The 19674-nt window shown below is 39.7% G+C and overlaps 1 protein-coding gene across 1 annotated transcript in view; it reads right to left on the minus strand.

The window, feature by feature from the left end:
• Alg10 (alpha-1,2-glucosyltransferase Alg10) overlaps positions 1 to 19674 on the minus strand; it is a 54548-nt gene that overhangs the window by 18417 nt on the left and 16457 nt on the right. The window contains exon 3 of the mRNA XM_089232312.1: positions 14430 to 14645. Coding sequence (XP_089088438.1) covers positions 14430 to 14645 — 216 coding nt within the window. The remainder of the gene's footprint in view (positions 1 to 14429; positions 14646 to 19674) is intronic.

Consider the following 19674-nt stretch of genomic DNA (forward strand, 5'->3'; position numbering starts at 1 on the left):
ATCATACAAAAACTGCCTTTTACACCCTAACCACTGGACTGCCAGGCAGCAGTCTAATGGTTAGGGAGCTAGCCTCTGACTGTGCAGGTTTGGGTTTGAATCCCAACTCGGGCATGGATGTCTACTAACACTAACAAATTCCTTGGACAGATAGTAGTGATCTCTTGGGAATACGTGATGATCACGTTATTAAAAAAAAATTATTCTGATTGAATTATGCAGGGCTATCGACTGCACAAGCATTATGTCAAAAGGTTTTGAATGGCTCAACCATGCTTTAAAATTTTGTCATCATCTGGAAAATATCACCATAAAGGTACCCTGGAGCAGTGGTTCTCCACCTTTGGAAGCTCATGGCCCAGTTTCATATATTTTTGTAAGTGAAAGACCCGGTCAAACGCAGACTAACAGAAAATGAATGGGAGAAGAGGAAATGGCCAATCTCACTCGCGACCCGACAAACCAGTCACGGCCCAGGCTCTGTCCCTCCAGGGATATAAGCCTTTTACCCTTGCGGGTTGGGTCGCGCTGGGGAGTCACTCGCGACCCGGTATGTCTTGAGTTCATTTCCAGTCCAATGACAAAGAAGAGTGATATCAGCAGATAACATGTTTCTTTCTTGGATAAAGTGGACAAGATAAGCCAGGTAATAGACAGTCTAGAAAGTCGGCTGGCCAGTGATTGGAGGTGTCAAAGTGCATGGGTTTTCTTGTGTGATCACATTTTTCTTTCTCCTCGTGTGACAGGTAGGAACGAGGCCCAAGTGCAGGATCCCTATTTAAAACAGCAAATCACATAAGTTTCAATTGATTCATTTTTTTTAAATATTTATATTCAATTTTTTTTTCTTTTTTAAAATACCGTACTGTGTTGGCGATTCGATTCTGCGTTTTTAATAAAAGTAATGCAAGTCGGAAAAAAAGAGGCATGAAAGGTCTCTGGCTCAAAATCTTTCCCACATCAGAAGACACCTTCAATTCTTGTAATACTCCTCACAACACAGGAAAACACTTTGGCTCTCATTAGTAGAAAAATTGGGGGACCAAGGGTGATTTCTCCATTATTTTTATTTTTTATTTTATTTTTTACAAAATAGAAAGAAATTGCTTCTCCCCCTCCAAATCTCCAGCAGGGGTAAACGAAAAGAGCTCGAGAGAGAGCATGTATTTTTATCTGACCAAAATCACTATGTGCTGTATGTATATAGGTGCACTGCCCATCGATTCTTTTCCTTCCGAAAAATAACCGCAATATTATATACACACAAACCTCCAATTTTTTTCTCATTTCGGTCATTTTTCATGTATATTTTAGTTATTTTTTGCATATTTACTTATTTTTTAAATAAGTATCTGAAAGATATTTTTCTAATAATGTGTAAGAGAAAGAAATTGCTTCTCCCCCTTCAAATCTCCTGCGGGGATAAACAATCTCCCCGTTAAAAAGTCTCGCCACAGAGAGCAACAGGCCTACAACGTTACAAATATTCAATCATTACACTTCACTCACAATTTGAAGTATAGATGGCAGCACTGAAATATCATACACAACACTAGCTACACACTCAGACTGTTAGGTGCACACACACTTTGTTCCAGACTCTACCACGAAAGCTGGGCTGGAAGAGATCTCGGCAATGGGATAAGTCCGGTGGTAGAGACCCTGGCGTTCATTCATTCATTGCGGGGATAAACAAAACGAGCTCGAGAGAAAGCATGTATTTTTATCTGACCAAAATCGCTATGTACTGTATGTATATAGGTGCACTGTCCATTGATTCTTTTCTTTTCGAAAATAATTGTAATATTATATACACTCAAACCTCTAATTTTTTTCTCATTTCGGTTATTTTTCATGTATATTTTAGTTATTTTTTTTAAATAAGTATCTGAAAGATATTTTTCTAGTAATGTAATATAACATTATGGTTATTTTTCAAAAAGAAAAGAATCGATGGGCAGTGCACGTATATTTAACGTGTTTCAGAGCCCCTTCTCATTTCGCGCCCAGTGCAACTGCCTAAGACCGCCCCTGTATGCAGTGCTCCACTGCAGAGATGGTGTACGGTTCTCCAATCCTACTACCAGCCAAATTCCTCAAAACAACACCCAAATCAGAGGAGGACACATCAGATTTCATCCTTTGAAATGCGAGAAAATATGTGAAAGCTGACACCAGTGCCAACATCATCTCACTAAAAACCAACAACCTTCATCCACCCTCAGCTCGATAGGTACACCTATGTCTTCATGCACTGCGATGGAGTGAAAAACCCTTTACAGCAAGCATATGATGAACTGTTCAAAGTGCTTAAATGTGCTGAGAAACATTTCACCATCGACCATGGAACTAGAGAAGCCACTGTAGTGACCGATCATAAACGATGCTCTGTGACGTCACGATGTCACGTTTTCTCGTTGTAGCGTTTTTCGCCTTGCGATGGATGGTAACCTAGCAACGGATCGCCAGAGAGTTTTTCGAACGTTTTAATCAGTTGATTGTATTTCGTCATAGAGTATGGATGTCGCGTATAACTTGTCCGTGTGTGTGTAAATAAAATGTTCATGTCTTTAAGAATGAAATTTACATCTTCTCATTGCCGTCGCCTTCACTGGTGACCCGGACGTGATCCCGAACCTGCCAAGAACTTATCGCCATGGCTGAACAGCAAGAAAGCGATCTTTGAGTTCAAGCTGTCCACGCGAAACTGCCGACGTTCTCGAAGGACAAAATCAAACTTTTTTTCGTCCAGCTTGACGCTGCCTTCAAGATCAACCATGTTACTGCCGAAGGAACTAAGTATAACTACCTAGTCAACTGCCTAGATGTGGAGATCTTGTCTACGGTAAGTGACATTGTTTTCGATCCTCCCGCATCGGATCCGTTCTCGAAACTAAAGGAGAGACTTCTCGCTGTGTATAAACATTCAGCCGCGAAAGAGGTCAAGATATTGTTAGAAGACCTATCCCTAGGCGATCAGAAGCCTAGTACGTTGCTACGTAAAATGCGCGAGCTTTCGACAGGGCGAATTAGCGATGAGACTTTCCTCAAAAATTTGTGGCTTCAACGGCTACCAAAGAGTATGCAAACGGTGTTAGCAGCTAGCAGTGAAGAACTGGACAAGCTAGCCGAGTTAGCTGATCGAGTAGCTGAGCTCACCGAACCCAATTACGGTCATGTAGCAGAAGCCTCGTCTTGCTCGGAAATAAGAGACCTTAAACTGCAAATCTCGGAGCTGACTAAAAGAGTTGAGCAGTTGGGCAAATATCCGAGGAATAGCCGGAACCGCTATCGAAACTCCAGTCGAGACCGACGTTATTCTGGTTCAAGGAATCGCTCGCGATATCAAGACTCCGATGAAAACACTAACGTGTGTTATTATCATAGCAGGTTCGGAAATAAAGCTTTCAGATGCAAGTCCCCCTGCGCTTACAACGCTCAGAATATTCAGGGAAACGGTCCAAGCCCCCCGCAGTAACGGCATGCGGTGGCGGCGATAGCAGTCTTCACCATAGCCGTTTGTTCATTATGGAAAGGAAAAGCGGCATGAAGTTTTTAATTGACTCTGGAGCTGATATATCAATTTTACCTTACAAAGGCAATGGCAAACCGACAACTTTTGAGCTTTTCGCTGCAAATAGTTCCCATATATCTACCTACGGTTTGAAACTCCTGGAATTGGACTTGAACTTACGGCGGAATTACAAATGACATTTCACCCTCGCTGGCGTTGAGAGACCAATTATCGGATCGGATTTCCTTGCTCACTACGGACTCATCATCGATATCAAAAACAAGCGACTTATAGATCCACTCACTTCTCTCACATGTAAAGGTTTTACTTACAATGGACCTTCGACAACGATTAAAACAATCTCAGGAAACAGTGCTATAACTGAAATTATGAAGGAATTTCCCGAATTAACGAGACCTCGTCCGTTTTCGAGGAAAGCTTCCCATACTACCTTGCACTACATAGAAACTAAAGGTCCTCCTGTTTTCGCAAAGCCACGCAGATTGCACCCAGCTCAACTCAAGATTGCCAAGACCGAATTCCAGATGATGTTGGACCAAGGTATATGTCGTCCATCCAAATCAAACTGGGCTTCCCCGTTGCACATGGTTTCAAAAGGACCGAATGAGTGGAGACCAACTGGTGATTATCGAAGTCTGAATCGAATTACTGTGCCGGATAACTACCCAGTGCCACATATACAGGACTTCGCGCAGAATCTGCATGGATGTAAAGTTTTCTCTAAAATAGATCTGGTCAAAGCATTTCATCATATTCCTGTAAATCCCGACGACATTCCCAAGACAGCAATCATAACTCCCTTTGGATTGTTTGAATTCGTAGTCATGCCGTTCGGACTCTCAAACGCTGCACAAACGTTCCAACGCTTCATCCACGAGGTGCTACGCAATCTCGACTTCTGTTTCTCGTATCTTGATGACGTGCTCATCGCCAGCCATGACGCAGAGCAGCATCACAAGCACCTTAGAGAAGTGTTTGAAAGACTCGATAAGTACTGACTGACAATCAACACATCTAAATGCGTGTTCAATGTACCGGAAATTTCCTTCCTGGGCTATTTGGGCAATGAACACGGCTCAAAGCCTCTCCCAGACAGAGTTCCTGCAATCCAAGAATTTCCTCTTCCAGAAAACATCAAGCAGCTTCGAAGATTTCTAGGAACTTTGAACTTTTACAGGCGATTTCTACCATCTACAGCAGCCGTGCAAGCACCACTTCATTCCTTCTTGTCCAGCACCAAGATAAATGACAAGACATCAATTCCTTGGACTCTTGAGACCAGACAAGCATTCGAAAAATGCAAAACGTATCTCGCTAATGCCACTCTTTTGCACCATCCTTCAGCATCATCACCATTAGTTTTACATGTGGACGCCAGTGATTTTGCTATAGGTGCCGCCTTGCATCAAGTATCTAACGATAATCAGCTACAACCACTTGCATTCTTCTCAAAGAAGCTTTCAAGCGCACAAAGAAGTTATTCTGCATACGATAGAGAATTACTTGCAGCTTATTCTGCTGTCAAGCACTTCAGGTATATGCTAGAAGCAAGACAGTTCTGCATTTGTAGTGACCATAAGCCGTTGGTGTATGCGTTCAGGCAGAAACCAGAAAAGTGCTCACCACGCCAGCTACGACAGTTGAACTTTATCAGCCAATTCGCAACAGAAATTCTCCATATAAAAGGTGTCGACAATATTCCAGCTGATACTCTTTCTAGAATATCTGCCATTTCTGTACCCACACCTTTAGATTATGTGCAACTCGCAGCTGACCAAGAGAATGACAACGATCTCAAAACCATCTTAAATTCTAGTGTATCATCTTTACAACTGAAAAAACTCAGCCTTCCTGACGCAACAGCCGAAATTTGGTGTGATGTGTCAAACGGCAAAATAAGGCCTTTTGTACCAATTTCTCAGCGACGACGAGCGTTTGAATCATTGCATTGCTTATCACATCCTGGCATGCGAGCAACATCAAAACTGCTGAGTGACAGATTTGTTTGCCCTTCAATTAGATCTGACTGTCGTGAGTGGACTAGAGCATGTATTCCATGCCAACGCTCTAAAGTTCACCGACACACTCGATCCGCGCTGGCTGAATTCAAGGTACCTAACAACCGATTTCAGCATATCAATCTTGACATAGTTGGTCCATTACCATTACGCCAAGGTTCTCGGTACCTCCTAACGATGATAGACAGATTCTCCAGGTGGATCGAAGCCTCTCCAATGCCAGACCAAACTGCCGAAACAGTCGCCAAAACATTAATTGCCACTTGGTTTTCAAGATTCGGCATACCGCACAGGATCACCACCGACCAGGGCAGACAGTTCGAGAGCCAGCTTTTCCAAAGCTTGAGCAGATATCTAGGATTCCAACATCATAAAACGACTGCTTATCATCCACAAGGAAATGGGCTGATCGAGAGACAACACCGATCGCTGAAAACTGCCCTGAGATGCCGTATTCAATCGAATCCTGCTTGGGTTGATGCTCTCCCATTCGCCCTACTGGGTCTAAGAGCAGCAGTGAAAGAAGACCTGGGATGCTCTTCCGCAGAAATCCTCTACGGAACACCATTGCAGTTGCCCGGCGAGTATTTTTCGAAAACACCAGACATTATACAATCCGATTTCGTCCATCAAATCCAAAAGCTAATGCGTTCAATGAAGCCGGTGCCTACAACAACTCACGGATACACGCCGACGTATATTCCTAGTGATCTGCAATCCGCGTCGCATGTCTTCGTACGCAACGACGCACCACATCCTGCCTTACAACCAACATATCAAGGCCCGTTTCCTGTCAAAGATCGCAGAGAAAAAATTTTCGACATTGGCATCAATGGGGCAAGCAAGAGGATCTCCATTGATCGTTTGATTCCAGCTTTCCTTGGAGATAGCTTTAAGGTACCTTCAGAAGTGCCCATACAGCCATCCAATACAGCGTTGCCAGCACAAGCAGTACCAGCAACTGTGACTCGCTCCGGTCGTCACGTCCACTTCCCCGACAGATATTCGACCACAAATTTCGTTGACACTAGGGGGGGAGTGTGTAGTGACCGATCATAAACGATGCTCTGTGACGTCACGATGTCACGTTTTCTCGTTGTAGCATTTTTCGCCTTGCGATGGATGGTAACCTAGCAACGGATCGCCAGAGAGTTTTTCGAACGTTTTAATCAGTTGATTGTATTTCGTCATAGAGTATGGATGTCGCGTATAACTTGTCCGTGTGTGTGTAAATAAAATGTTCATGTCTTTAAGAATGAAATTTACATCTTCTCATTGCCGTCGCCTTCACCACAATCGTCAATCCACACTGTCAAAAACCTCAAATACTGCTTTTCAACATATAAATTCCCATTGAAAATACGCACATTGATTGCATGTAATGCTTAAAGTGACTATGCTGCAATACATAATGTGTGATTTTAAAATAATCTTCCCCCCCCCCTACATAATTATTTTGGACAATTATATACATGTATATATACTTGTAAAATATAGAATTTGAGTAGAGCATAGCATAAAACTACGGAAGGATATGTAATGTATTCAAGATAGTTTCAACCTTCTAAAATTTCTTCAACGGTTTATATATGAATATATATATATATTTGCATATCAACATCTGCTCTACTTTTTTTTTTACAAGAGATACATGTTTAAAAAGTTCTTTCATGCTTGCTATATATAATGTTGATTTCTGTTATTATATTATCTAGACAATCCCAGATATTTAAAACAATATTCTTATTGTACATAGCATTAGAATATATATATCCAGCAATCAAAATACTAAAATAATTTTTCCCCTGAAAAATTAATTAGTTCATTATTAGTCAAAATTTTTCATTGTTACCACAGTTTCTATTCTTGGGTTACATTTGGTGGTATATTTTTAAATGATAAGTGTTTTTTTTCCCTTCAAAAAGACCTTATAAAAGTAGCCTGAATATACATATTTTTTATATAAAGTATCTTAGTTACTTAAGTTATATTACAATATCAAAATTGCTAATTCTTACCACATTTTCTAACCTTGGGCTATGCATTCTGACGTTCTATTTTTAGAAAATTCATGAATGGGGATTGCATCACAGATCTAAATGTAGTGGTATATTATCTCACAGGGTTTTGTTTTTCTTTTTCCTTCACCAAGAAGCAGCAACAGTAGTGACTGCATTATCATGCTAGGGGCAGATGGTCTTACAATCCAATAAAGACAACAGCTGCCCTTAGAGGACAAAGACCAGTGTACTAGAGAAAAGTCCAACTTTGCTATTTATTGTTTGAATTGTAAAGTAGTGAGGATTAATATGGAAACCAATTTCAGAAATTTCATTTGATATTTTTTTATGTTTAGTGAAACCAATTTCTAAGAAATCATAAATATTTAGTCTATTATTAGTTTAAAATATAACGAATCGTGGTGGAAGGCCACAGCATATAGCCTGGCAAAATTTTGATAAAATAGAGAAAAATGGAAAGATATATGCAAAATGCATTAATTGTGGAGTTATGCGATGCAATCGTGTGGACAGGATGAAGAGCCATATAGCTCAGTGTATTGGAAGGGGCAATGATGTTGAACAAATACCTGATGTACAAAAAGCAACTACATCAACATCTACAGAGTCCACTGCTTCACAGCCTATTATTTTGTTGGAATCAACAGAACCTGAAATTTTCACTCAAAAAATAAGCAAAAAATTGATGACTTCATTGTGAAAACAAATTCTGCTACAACTAAAAAAAATTGATTTATTAGTGGCAAAGTTTTTTTATGCCAATAATATCCCATTCAGTGTTGTTGGACATTCAAGTTTCAAAGATCTAGTTTCTGCTTTGCGACCTGGTTATAATACCCCAAGTAGAAAAGCTTTGGCTCAGTCATTGCTTGATGAAGTTACAAGAGAGGTTGAGAAAACTACAAAAGACAATCTCAGTGGAAAAGCTGTAACTTTAATTGAAGATGGATGGAGCAATATTCATAACGATCCAGTCATAGCTACATGTATACATTCTGAAGGTAAATCCTATTTTCTTGAAGCTGTTGAGTGTGGTGCTATTATGAAAAATGCAGATTACCACAAGCAAATAATTGACAATTCCATACGTTTGGCCCACGATAAATATTCTTGTGAAGTAAAGGCAGTTAGTTGTAACTGATAATGCGAAAGTAATGGAGAAAGCCAGGCAACTTTTGCTTAATGGGATTGACCAAAATTTAATAGCATATGGGTGCTCTTCTCATTGGCTCAACTTACTAGGACAAGATCTAACACCTGAAGCTGTGCTCAAACAGGTGGTTAAAATACAAAAATACTTTAGAAACCATCATTTGCCTTCGGGATGGCTTAATGAACATATGGGGTCAATAAAACCCCAATTACCTGGTGATACTCGATGGAAGAGTACACTTACTTGTCTTGAAACATTTTTACACAATAGGCTATTTTTTCAGAAAATAGTAGAAGATCACGAAAATGACATTGACAAAGGAATTGTTATTTTAATCAACAATTATAATTTATACAAACAGTGTAAAGATCTTTCATTCCAACTCAAGCCAATAAGTGTTGCATTGGATATTCTTCAAACAGATACAGCTACAATAGCTGACTCATGCCGTGTTTGGCTAAGCCTTCTCAAAGAAAGTGCTCTTCAGCCTCACATTGAAAAGATACAAAACAAGATGAACCAGATTCTGAGACCATTTCATTATTTGGCATATAATTTGGACCCAAAATATAAAGGTGAAGGACTGACTGATGTGCAAAGTGATTTGGCTCGCACATGGGCAACAGAGAAAATTAACGGTTGTCTGCCATTGCTAATTTCATATGAAGCGGAAGAAACTCCTTTTCCACCTTCTTATTTCAGTGCAGCAGGAAGAATGACAAACCCTGTGGTTTGGTGGAAAGGACTTTCTAAATGTAATGCTTTGTCAGCTGAGCCTGCATCTGAACTCATAAAACTAGCAATGCTTTTGCTGTCCAGTCCCGCCAGCCCAGCCTCCATTGAAAGAGTATTTTCTAACTTTGGATTTATCCATTCAAAACTTAGAAATCGTTTAGGTGTAGAAAAATGCGCAAAATTAGTTACATGTTATGTCTACGTGGTAAAACTGAACCATACTATTAATTATATATCTACTCTAGACATTTTGTACCTCAAATTCAAAATCGAAAATTATAATTAATATTTTGTTTCAATTTTAATAAATTAGTGTTTGAAAATGAAACATTGTAATATCAAAGTGCCTCATCATTAAGTTATATACCTATTCTATTCGAAACATCCCAAAGCATTCATTTAGGTTTTTGACAGTTTTTGACGGTTTAAACCAGTTTTTGACAGTTTAAACCAGTTTTTGACACTTGTCACGTCAAAAACTTTTTTGACGTCAAAAACCCAACCCTGGTATAGACAGGCTAAAACCTGCCTTCACGTTATTGGAGAAGAACTGTTCATAGACAACCGAAGCAACAGGTACGACGCCAGATCCTATTCTACATACATCAATGATACCAAATCCTATTCAAACCACCACAACAACACACTCCAGTAGGCATATGCATTTCAACCCTAAGTACAGGTACTCGTATGTATAATCAGAAATCGTACTGTTGGTACTTACTTAGGAGGAGTAGTGTGGTGCATCTAGTGTGTCCCAAAAACACCCAATGCAGACAGATCCAGTGGTGCCAGGAAAAAGCAGAAAAAGAGATATGAATCTGGCAACACTTGGAATTAAAAACACTTGGCCAAACCCTGCGGTTCTGAAAAAAAGGGCGCTCTTCCATCTCTCTACTTAAAAAATATATAACCGTTCTTATATAATTATATTTGATTAAAAAATGTTATAGTAGTTATTCAAGTCTGGCTTTAGTTATCTCGACGAATACTTGTATTGTAACAAAGTCTGTCGACAATGTCCCCTCGCTGTACCCAGTGTACTGTCCATATGGTCAGAAGTGTATTGGTTAGACGTTATGTTTCTGTCTGCATGATGGATACATTACGCTTATGGCAATCATAATCAGTTCTCCTGACCTTCCCTTGAGCATAAAAATCGGCAGAGTTTGTGACCTTCCTACATGATGGCTGAGCCAACTTTTCTTTTTCATATTGTAACTGACTACGTCTGTGTACCTTGGACAAGTCCAATTTCGCCACATTACTCCTAGCATTGAATCAGTAGTTCATTGGCTAGTAACGTGCTTGAGGAGTTTCTGTTGCATGAGGATTTTTGCCATGTCGACTATTTTTACTTTTTACCAACATGAAGTTCTTCTCTTAGTTGCTTATGGCCATATGTTGATGTTACGGTAGCACTAGCAGTCTCTTTCATAGTCATGTCATAGTCTTCGCATCGTTCAGCCCAGGACAGAGGATTGTATTGTCTTTTTTCGTTTATGTGATGCGATAGAATAGTCCCTGTATGCACATTTGATTCCACTGGCTTTGACAAGTCGAATGAGGAGGTGTCCACGAACTTAGTCCTTTCAGATGCAAGCTTCCTGCCTGAAAATACTTGATATCTGGACCACTTCTGGCCACTGTCTCCATTTTTGCAACTTCAGCCCACATTCTCTTCGATGCAAAAGGGGGAGGTGACAAGTTCTTTTTCAGAAGAGCAGCATCATTCTCCCATTGCTTATTCAGGCGCAGTTGTGGCCAAGCGTCCACCTTTCAAATTCTATCGAGAGACTGCACGTCTGCCTGGACCTATCACTCTTCACTTTACATTGTTTCTGCGGTTTAGGAGGTTCCCAAGGTACAGTAGTTTCGTTGTTCCAGCTATCCTCAATATAAAATGTCGAGGTTGGGAGTTGCGAGGATACTGTCCGCATTGGGCCAACACAGGCATTCCTGCCTTGTGGGATATCTGGTTCTGTATTATTGTACGCTGTGGCAGTTTGAGAAACTACTACAACTTGAAAGTTCTGTTGTCGCTCATCTGTGAGACAATCCTCCCGATCATGAGAGTCCACGTTTGGAACAGTATTCAAGATCACCTGAGTCTCTCTACGAATAAGTAGATTAGTTCCACACCGACACACTGGTAGATGGTCAGTTTGTGTGTCTCTGCTAATAAATATGTCAGAATCGCGCTGATTCACTCTACTGACCACTGACTGCTGGCTTTCGCAACATGACGAGGCCATTCGAACATAGTCCCCTTGAGGTCCATTCGAACATGAAGCAGCCAGAGAATGCTGCGTTGCAGTTTGGTCCATTGCACGGTCTCTGGCTGTTTGAGTCATTTTGCACAGCAGTCCAGGGGTAGTCCCTTTGGTTGATCTACCTCTGAACTTAGAATTCTTTGGTGACAATGGTTGAAGTTCTGGCTGCCAAACTATACGGCGAACACTGTCTTGATCACTTAATGACACCTTGCACTGCATTTTTCCAGAGTATAGCTATCAGGTGGCTCGAACAAGATTCCAAGTCGATTTAATTGCATCTATTGTGTCTTTTAGCAGGCTCATTGGCAGGCAGGTGGTGATGAGATCTGCCCAACGAATCTCATCCTGGATCAGTTAAAAGTGTCCAGATGTTCAATGCAGCAACATACGCATAGGAGCCATCAGCATCAAGAGCTCCATTCATGTCGTTGTTAGCCGAGTTAATTTTTATTGCAGAAATTGGCACAATGTGCTTTTGGATGCGAGGATACGAAGCTGGAGTCACAACATCTGGTGTGTTAACCATGTCCGATGCCGTGGTGTTACTCTTGGCCAAGTGGTGTCGCAATTGTTCAAATTTCATGTTTGTCAAAGATTTTTGGTCAATAATGCGCGTCATGTAATTGCTCGTGTCCAGTACTAGAAATCAGATATCGATTCCTTCATATTATCTTACTCTTCCAACAGTGAATAGTGTCATCACAAGTCCAGTCTTTAATCTGACTACAATGCTTCATACTAATTTCGTATCTCGAGCCTATTGAAATTAGAACACATTATGATAAGAGGGCCTTTGTACTTCAATAATAAGATATGCCTTGTTAGTCATGTTAAACGGTCATAGAAGAATAAGGAAACCTCTAAAATAATATAAACTTTATGGGCTTGTTCCTAAATGGTGTAAAATCTGGGAATTTGATTGAAAAATAAAAGAAAAAATTATGAATCTGAGCAAATCGTGATGAATTAGATAGATCCGAATCGGAATAATCTTCGCGCATCAAAGATATAAAGATCATTCATGAAAATCGGAGGGAATTTAGAATTTTTTAGTCAATAGGGACTTTCAATGGAGTCGATGACCGACTAATGATCACACAAAAGGCAAGTTGAGAAACTTTCTACAGTAAATCAACCAGAAATCAGTGGGATCCAATTAGCAGCTCCTCACATTCTCTGCACTGTCCTCAATGCCACCGCGTGCCAGGAACCACCAAGAAATCACTGGAGCGCTGAAAACCGGTGAATTCCAGGAGTACCACCAAAAGATGTCTTGTCGCTTTGAAAGCTACTGTTCTTTTTTTTCCAGTGGTGGGACTGCAAACCATCATGCAGTTAATAACTTTATGATTTAACTCAATCTAAAATAGGCTTAACTATGTTGTTGACCCTGGCCAGGTCTTCGATGTTGATTTTTGTGTTGTTGCTGCTAGATTCAGATCGATACAATTTTTCAATTTTTCAATATAAAGATATTGTGTGTATGCATGTAAAGTAAGTCTATGTGTGCTTGAGATGTTATGCTAATTTCTGTGATGTTGAATCTTAAAGCTGATTGGATTGTATGGGTCATGCATGACCAGGAAATTCTCCTTAAATACCAGTTGTGTGTTGGAACATGCACTCTCCTCTTCTGCATGTTTTCAGTTCTGATATAAGTTAAAGCCCAGTGCCTTAAGATCGTCACGATATTATAATGGAGTCCAAACGATAACTTCACTTCAGTGATTGTATTGCCACTCTCACAGGGATGATTGAATGGATACTATAATTTTCCACTGGTAAATCTCTCTGCTGCCTCCATTGGGACTGTGTTCTAAAGATCGTCATGACGTGCTTGTGCTGATGATGGCAACAGCCTGGTTCTCTGTGGTTCTCCATTCTCTGGTTTCTAGTCAATTGTGAAGTGATCCAATGAAATTCCCCCCCCCCCATGGTACCTTGTTTCACTACTATTAACAAAGTATGATATCCACGGAAAGGTAATGTGGATGACCATAGACTTCCTACCTGTTTAAATGTGATTGTGATGCCATGGAAAGGTGGTTCTGGAGTAAGAAACAAACTTCCAGAACTTTTCTAGTCAGATTTATCGAGGGATCTATATAAATTATTAACTGTGATACATTAATTTGTGATATTTTAATAACATAAACTTCAAATTGACACAATGTGTTTATTTTGATTATTGAAAAAAAACATGTATTTGAAATTTGTCATGGAAATTTGTTTCAAACTAATTAATTGTTATAAATAATAATTGTTTTCAAGCGGAAACATTTTTACTATGTAATTCTTTATTGTTGTTTATTAATGATCCTATTTGGGAAAACTCAAATTTAAACAGGAGTGCACTGGATTGTTGCACTACAAAGAGTGCACATATTTTGAATGTGGTCATTTTATGTAATGCAAGTCACAATAAACATAAATAATGCACTGTTTTTGTCACATTTTATGTGTTAGGTTTTAGTTATGATGCAGTGGCAGAGTCATAGAAATTTCAACTATTTTTTTATGTATAAAAAAACTGTCACGATAATCATTTTAGTGGAAACTTTATTTTTTTATGTCAATGGGTTGATTTTTTGTTATTTTTTTAAAATGTGTCTTGGACTTTTTGCCCACCCTGTATATCACAGAGTATCAATAGTAATACGATTTTAAAAACACAAATTCAAAACGACTTACAAAAAACATCCATATGATGTTGGTCTGACGAAAAAGCACAGAGATAGCACCGAACACGGCTGCTGTCCACTGATGGTGATTGAGATGCAATAAGTACATGAGCAACAGGAAAAACATTGACCCGCAATCAGTGTAGTACAGGAATGTGAAAAAATACAGCAAAGGAAACACCACCAGGTTGAGTGCCGACAGTAAGATGGCGTCTTCAGAAATATCCTGCAAATATATTAAAAAGTTTAAAAAAATTTAGCATCTGAAAATAGGGCACAGGGATGTCTGAAATATTCATGATTTATGACCAGTGAATGCTCAGCTTGAGCTTTATGTATGAGATTTTTATTTTTTGATTTTGATGATTAATTCTGGGGCTGCTTGAGCACCTCTACCCTAACGTCACAGACAGAGACATTTACAGGGGGCTATAGCCCAAAGTGGCAAGTTTAGAGGGGTGGAAAATTTGAGGAATGCATGCAGTGGTCAAGACAACTACAGAAGAATGGGAGTGTAGTAGGGTAGTAGTAGTAATGGGAGAAGTAACCATAAATCTGCCTCAACTAAAGAATGTGCAGGGGTGAAAAATTAAAATTTGATTTTTGTAGCAGGAAAACTTATTTTCGTAGCAGCAAATATGTTGTTTTTGTAGCAGCATTTATCAGTTTTGTAGCACTTTAAAATTTTGGCAGTAAGTAAAATAGTTTTGATATACATATATGCGGTAGCGTACACAGGATTACTTTTTACTTCAAAAAAGTGTTTTCTCAGCTCAGAAAAAGGGGTGTCCTCCCCCACAAGAAACAAAATACAGAGATTTCCTCTAGAAGAAATCATTTTTTTTAAATCAAAAAAATTTCGAGAGACTTTATATATATTTTTACATTTTCTATAATATGAACAAATGAGAGTCTAACATATGATATTAGATTTTAGATATAATTCGAAAATGAGTATTTTTAGATTTAGCTTGTAGACCTGGTAATCACTAATTTTAAAAAATCATTAAAGGGGAGGCTTGAAACTCATTAGAAAAGTAATTATTTTTATTGTTTTTGCCGCTGATGTAAATCTAAGTTGCGCTTTCGTTCTCTTCAGTTTCACATGTTGTTATTATACAACATATACACTGCTGGCCACCGTAAATGCAACACCCTGAAGGAAGCATGCAAATAATATGAAATTTACAACATGCATTAGCGGAGGTGAGATATGCAAATGATTAGAATTTCAGCGCAGACGCACATCACGTGCGCCTGTGGCGCCACTTCAAAGCGCTATTTAAGGCTTGGAGATTTCGACGATTTGAAGTACGGCAATTGTGTTTTTCTTGTGGTTTTTTCAAAAAAACGATCAATTATGCCTCGTAGAAAACATCGATCATCTTTTGATCAAGTATCCGAGTTCGACAGAGGAAGGATAGTGGCCTACCGAGATAGTGGATTATCTTTCAGGGAAATCGGTAGTCATGTTGGACGAAACCAAACAACTGTAATGCGGATATGTGATCGTTGGATGCAGGAGGGTACGACGGACCGACGTGTTCGATCGCATTCACCTCAGTGCACCACTTCAAGTGATGACAGGCGTATTGTGCATATGGCAGTGACGGATCGCTCAGCCACATCACGAACCATAGCACAGCACATTCAGTCTGTACCGCATCATCCAGTGTCTGCGCGTACCATTCGACGCCGTTTACAGCAGAGTGGTCTGTCCGCAAGACGTCCATTGCTTCGTCTACCCTTGACGCAGAACCACAGACGTCTCCGCCGCCAATGGTGCGATGAAAGAAGGATGTGGACGGCACAATGGAATGAAATTGTCTTTACTGACGAGTCACGCTTCTGTCTGCAACACCACGATGGTCGGATTCGAGTCTGGAGACACCGTGGAGAGAGGATGCTGAACAGCTGCGTTATGCACCGCCACACTGGTCCTGCACCGGGTATTATGGTATGGGGGCGGTATTGGATATCACTCTCGCACTCCTCTAGTACGCATTGCCGGTACTTTAAAAAGCCAGCGCTACATCTCCGAGGTGTTGGAGCCAGTTGTCCTTCCTTACCTTCAGGGCTTGCCCACAGCCATATTTCAACAGGATAATGTGCGACCACACGTGGCACGCATTGTCCAAAGGTTCTTCGTCAATCGCCAGATTGAATTGCTTCCCTGGCCAGCTCGCTCTCCGGATCTTTCACCGATAGAAAACATGTGGTCCATGGTTGCTCAACGATTGACCCAGATTACATCCCCAGCTGCCACACCAGATCAACTTTGGCAACGCGTGGAAGCTGCTTGGTCTGCTGTACCCCAAGAACACATCCAAAGTCTCTTTGAATCAATGCCGAGGCGTGTGGCAGCGGTGATCTCCAACAATGGCGGCTACTCTGGCTACTGATTTTGGCAGGAACCACACTTCACAGAAGTCTATAAATTTAATCATTTGATGCTTGGTCAACATGTTATCTACAAAATAAATATTGTTGCGATATCTCTTGTCTTTCTTGATGTTGCAATTTGGGTGGCCAGCAGTGTATGTTCTCTGAACAGTAAGATTCTGCTTCATTATGAATTGACTAGGTTGTATCAGTTCTTGTGCTGTACATGGAGACCATATATAAATTTCCAAACTCGTTTACAATTTTGACACTGTTTGGTCACTGCACAACTAGTTGCAGCAAGTGCACATGATGTGCCTTGGATAACACATGTGAGCATCTTTGGACAGCATCCTTCATTTCACAGATCTCATCATTGTGTCTCACCATTTCGATACTACTGGTGAACACTAGGAATGAAATCTAGAAAGAGAAAAGTTGCGTGTATGTTCTTTTTAATACTGGTCTTTAAGGTCTTTAATGATTTAAGGAAAGTCACCTTTCCATACAAACTAGGTTATATTAGATCTCTCTCTCCATAAATTTATTAATGTTAAAATGGCAGCAAGATGTTACCATTTATTATTTTCTTAGTAATTGATAGTAATGACATTCAATAGCTTCTGAGCTAACGAATCTGCGATTTGGTCCAGAACAGTTTTTTCGGATTCTTGATAATCACTTGGTTGTGATATCCGAGGCATGAATTTTTCAGAAATGGTTATATCATTTTCTGTATGACTGTTACCGCTATTCGACGTATTTGAATTTTCTAATTTTCAATAGAATTACTGTCTGTCTTTTGATCAATATTTAACTTTTATTGTTGACCATATTCATCCCGTGGTTAAAGATGGTAATGGGGCTCTTCTCTTATAGTTTTGGAATTTTCTTTTCAATGGATTCTTGCTCAACCCCCCCCCCCTTTTCATTTTCGTCTATAAAAGGCAGGTCATCCCAAGCAATAGAAAAATTCTGTGGGGAAACATGTGATTCGGCACCTGTGTTGTCCCCCTGGTCATCTGTAGCTGGTACTGTGTCATTTTTTTGGATATTGATATGAATAGAGAAACTCAGGGAGATCCAAAAAGACATTGTCATCATTGTTTCGTTCTGTAGCGTGCAGTATTTCTGTATTTTTGTCCTCAGTCGTTTTTTGTCCTTCATCTGTGGAATTCTCATCATCTATTATTTCTGGGTAAGGTTCATAGGGTCTTTCTAATTGAATTTTTGTTAATCTGTCACTATGCATGCATTGTATAAATATGTTTTATACAAAATAGTACTGGTGAGTTTTGTTCAAGGATACGGTAAGGACCTGATACATAATTTACGATTAACTCTTTTCTTAAGTAAACCTGGATTATATAAATAAACCATATCACCTAATTTTCACTTTTTATCGAATACAGTTTTTTCCTGATATTGCTCTTGTTGCTCAGCCATTGCAAGCATACTTATCCACACAAATTTGCGTGCTTTTTGCAACTTTGGTAATAATTGAAGAACATAATCTTCATGCATATAGTAATTAAAGGTTTGAGATTCTTTTAATAACTCCTCCGCTGTATTCATGTGTTTCCTGAGGCAGTGAAGGAAGGGTCAGTGCAACAGTTAACAGTGTTAGAGGAGGAGGTTGTAGCAGTAGTGCATTGAGCAAAAGTTGAAGTGATAGGATGTTGAGCAGAGGTTGAAGTGGTAAGATGTTGAGCAGATGTTGAAGAGGTAGGGTGTTGACCTAAAGTTGAAGGTGCTTTGAATGAAGGTTGTGAAAGTTTTGAGGTTTTAGATGAAAGTTTGTTGCCAGGCTGCTGCCGGGTGTGCTTGGATTTGATAGGGGGAAAGGTGTAAAGCACAGGATGCTGGATATTAGGAGCTTGGCCAGGGCAGCACCTGGAAGATTCAGTGGAGGTGTTAGAACAGGATTTTGGGATAATAGAGGATGTATGGGGAAAAAAGTCAAGAGAAGAACAAGAGTTGGAGGTGGTACAAGAAAAGGATTTTGGAATAATAGAGGATATGGGAGGGGGGAGGGAGATCAAGAGAAGAATGAAGGTTGGAGGAGGTGGAAGACATAGATGGGTCTGAGGAGGTGGAGGAAGAAGGGTTGAGAGTGGAGGTAAGAGAAAGAGAAGAAAGGGTAAAGGTGGAGGAATAGGAAGTGGAGTGTTAGTGGATGCAATGGAGGGAGGCTGGGATTGAGAAACAGCTGGAGAAGATGTTTGGGTTTCAGTTGAAAGGGTTGTGATGAAAAGAGGGTTTGGAATATCATCAATGGTGCTAGGAGAAATAAACGAAAACGTGGAGACGAAAAATAATGGCAAGAAATGAACAAATAAAATGCATATATATGTAGCAAGCAAGAGGATTCAAAATAAAAATCTAATCAAACAATGACCCCTATCAAAATACCATCAAAACGTTAAAGTTTTGGCTAAGAGATACACAATATATAACTATATACATATATAAAATTGACTGCGTGTGTTCTCTATACAAATCTACAATTTTAGATCGATCATCGCCAAATCTTGCAGACATACCAAATGGAACCCGACTTGAACGATAGGCTACTTTAAAATTTTGTCAGAGCAGGGCAAGTGCCCCAAATGGGCAAAAACTGTCGGCAACAATGGTTTTTTGGGCCTCAACAATAACTTTCAGAACGTTTTACTTTGGTTACTGTGGTTCCCTAGCAATGCATTTCAGACGTGTATATGCCTTTACAATGGTTTGTCACTTCTGTCTTAATCCTGTTAGTATATGTACATATGTATAATAGTTTATGCCTTTATAATGGTTTGCCACATTTTCAATACTCTCAGTAATGAGGCTTTTTGAATAGACATCGTAATCATCATCAGCATCGCTTT

This window comes from Pholcus phalangioides, unplaced genomic scaffold (genome assembly GCF_987345545.1).
Source record: "Pholcus phalangioides strain wild (caught in Gottingen) unplaced genomic scaffold, Ppha-v1.0 ptg000005l_1, whole genome shotgun sequence".
In the NCBI taxonomy this organism is placed as follows: Eukaryota; Metazoa; Arthropoda; class Arachnida; order Araneae; family Pholcidae; genus Pholcus; species Pholcus phalangioides.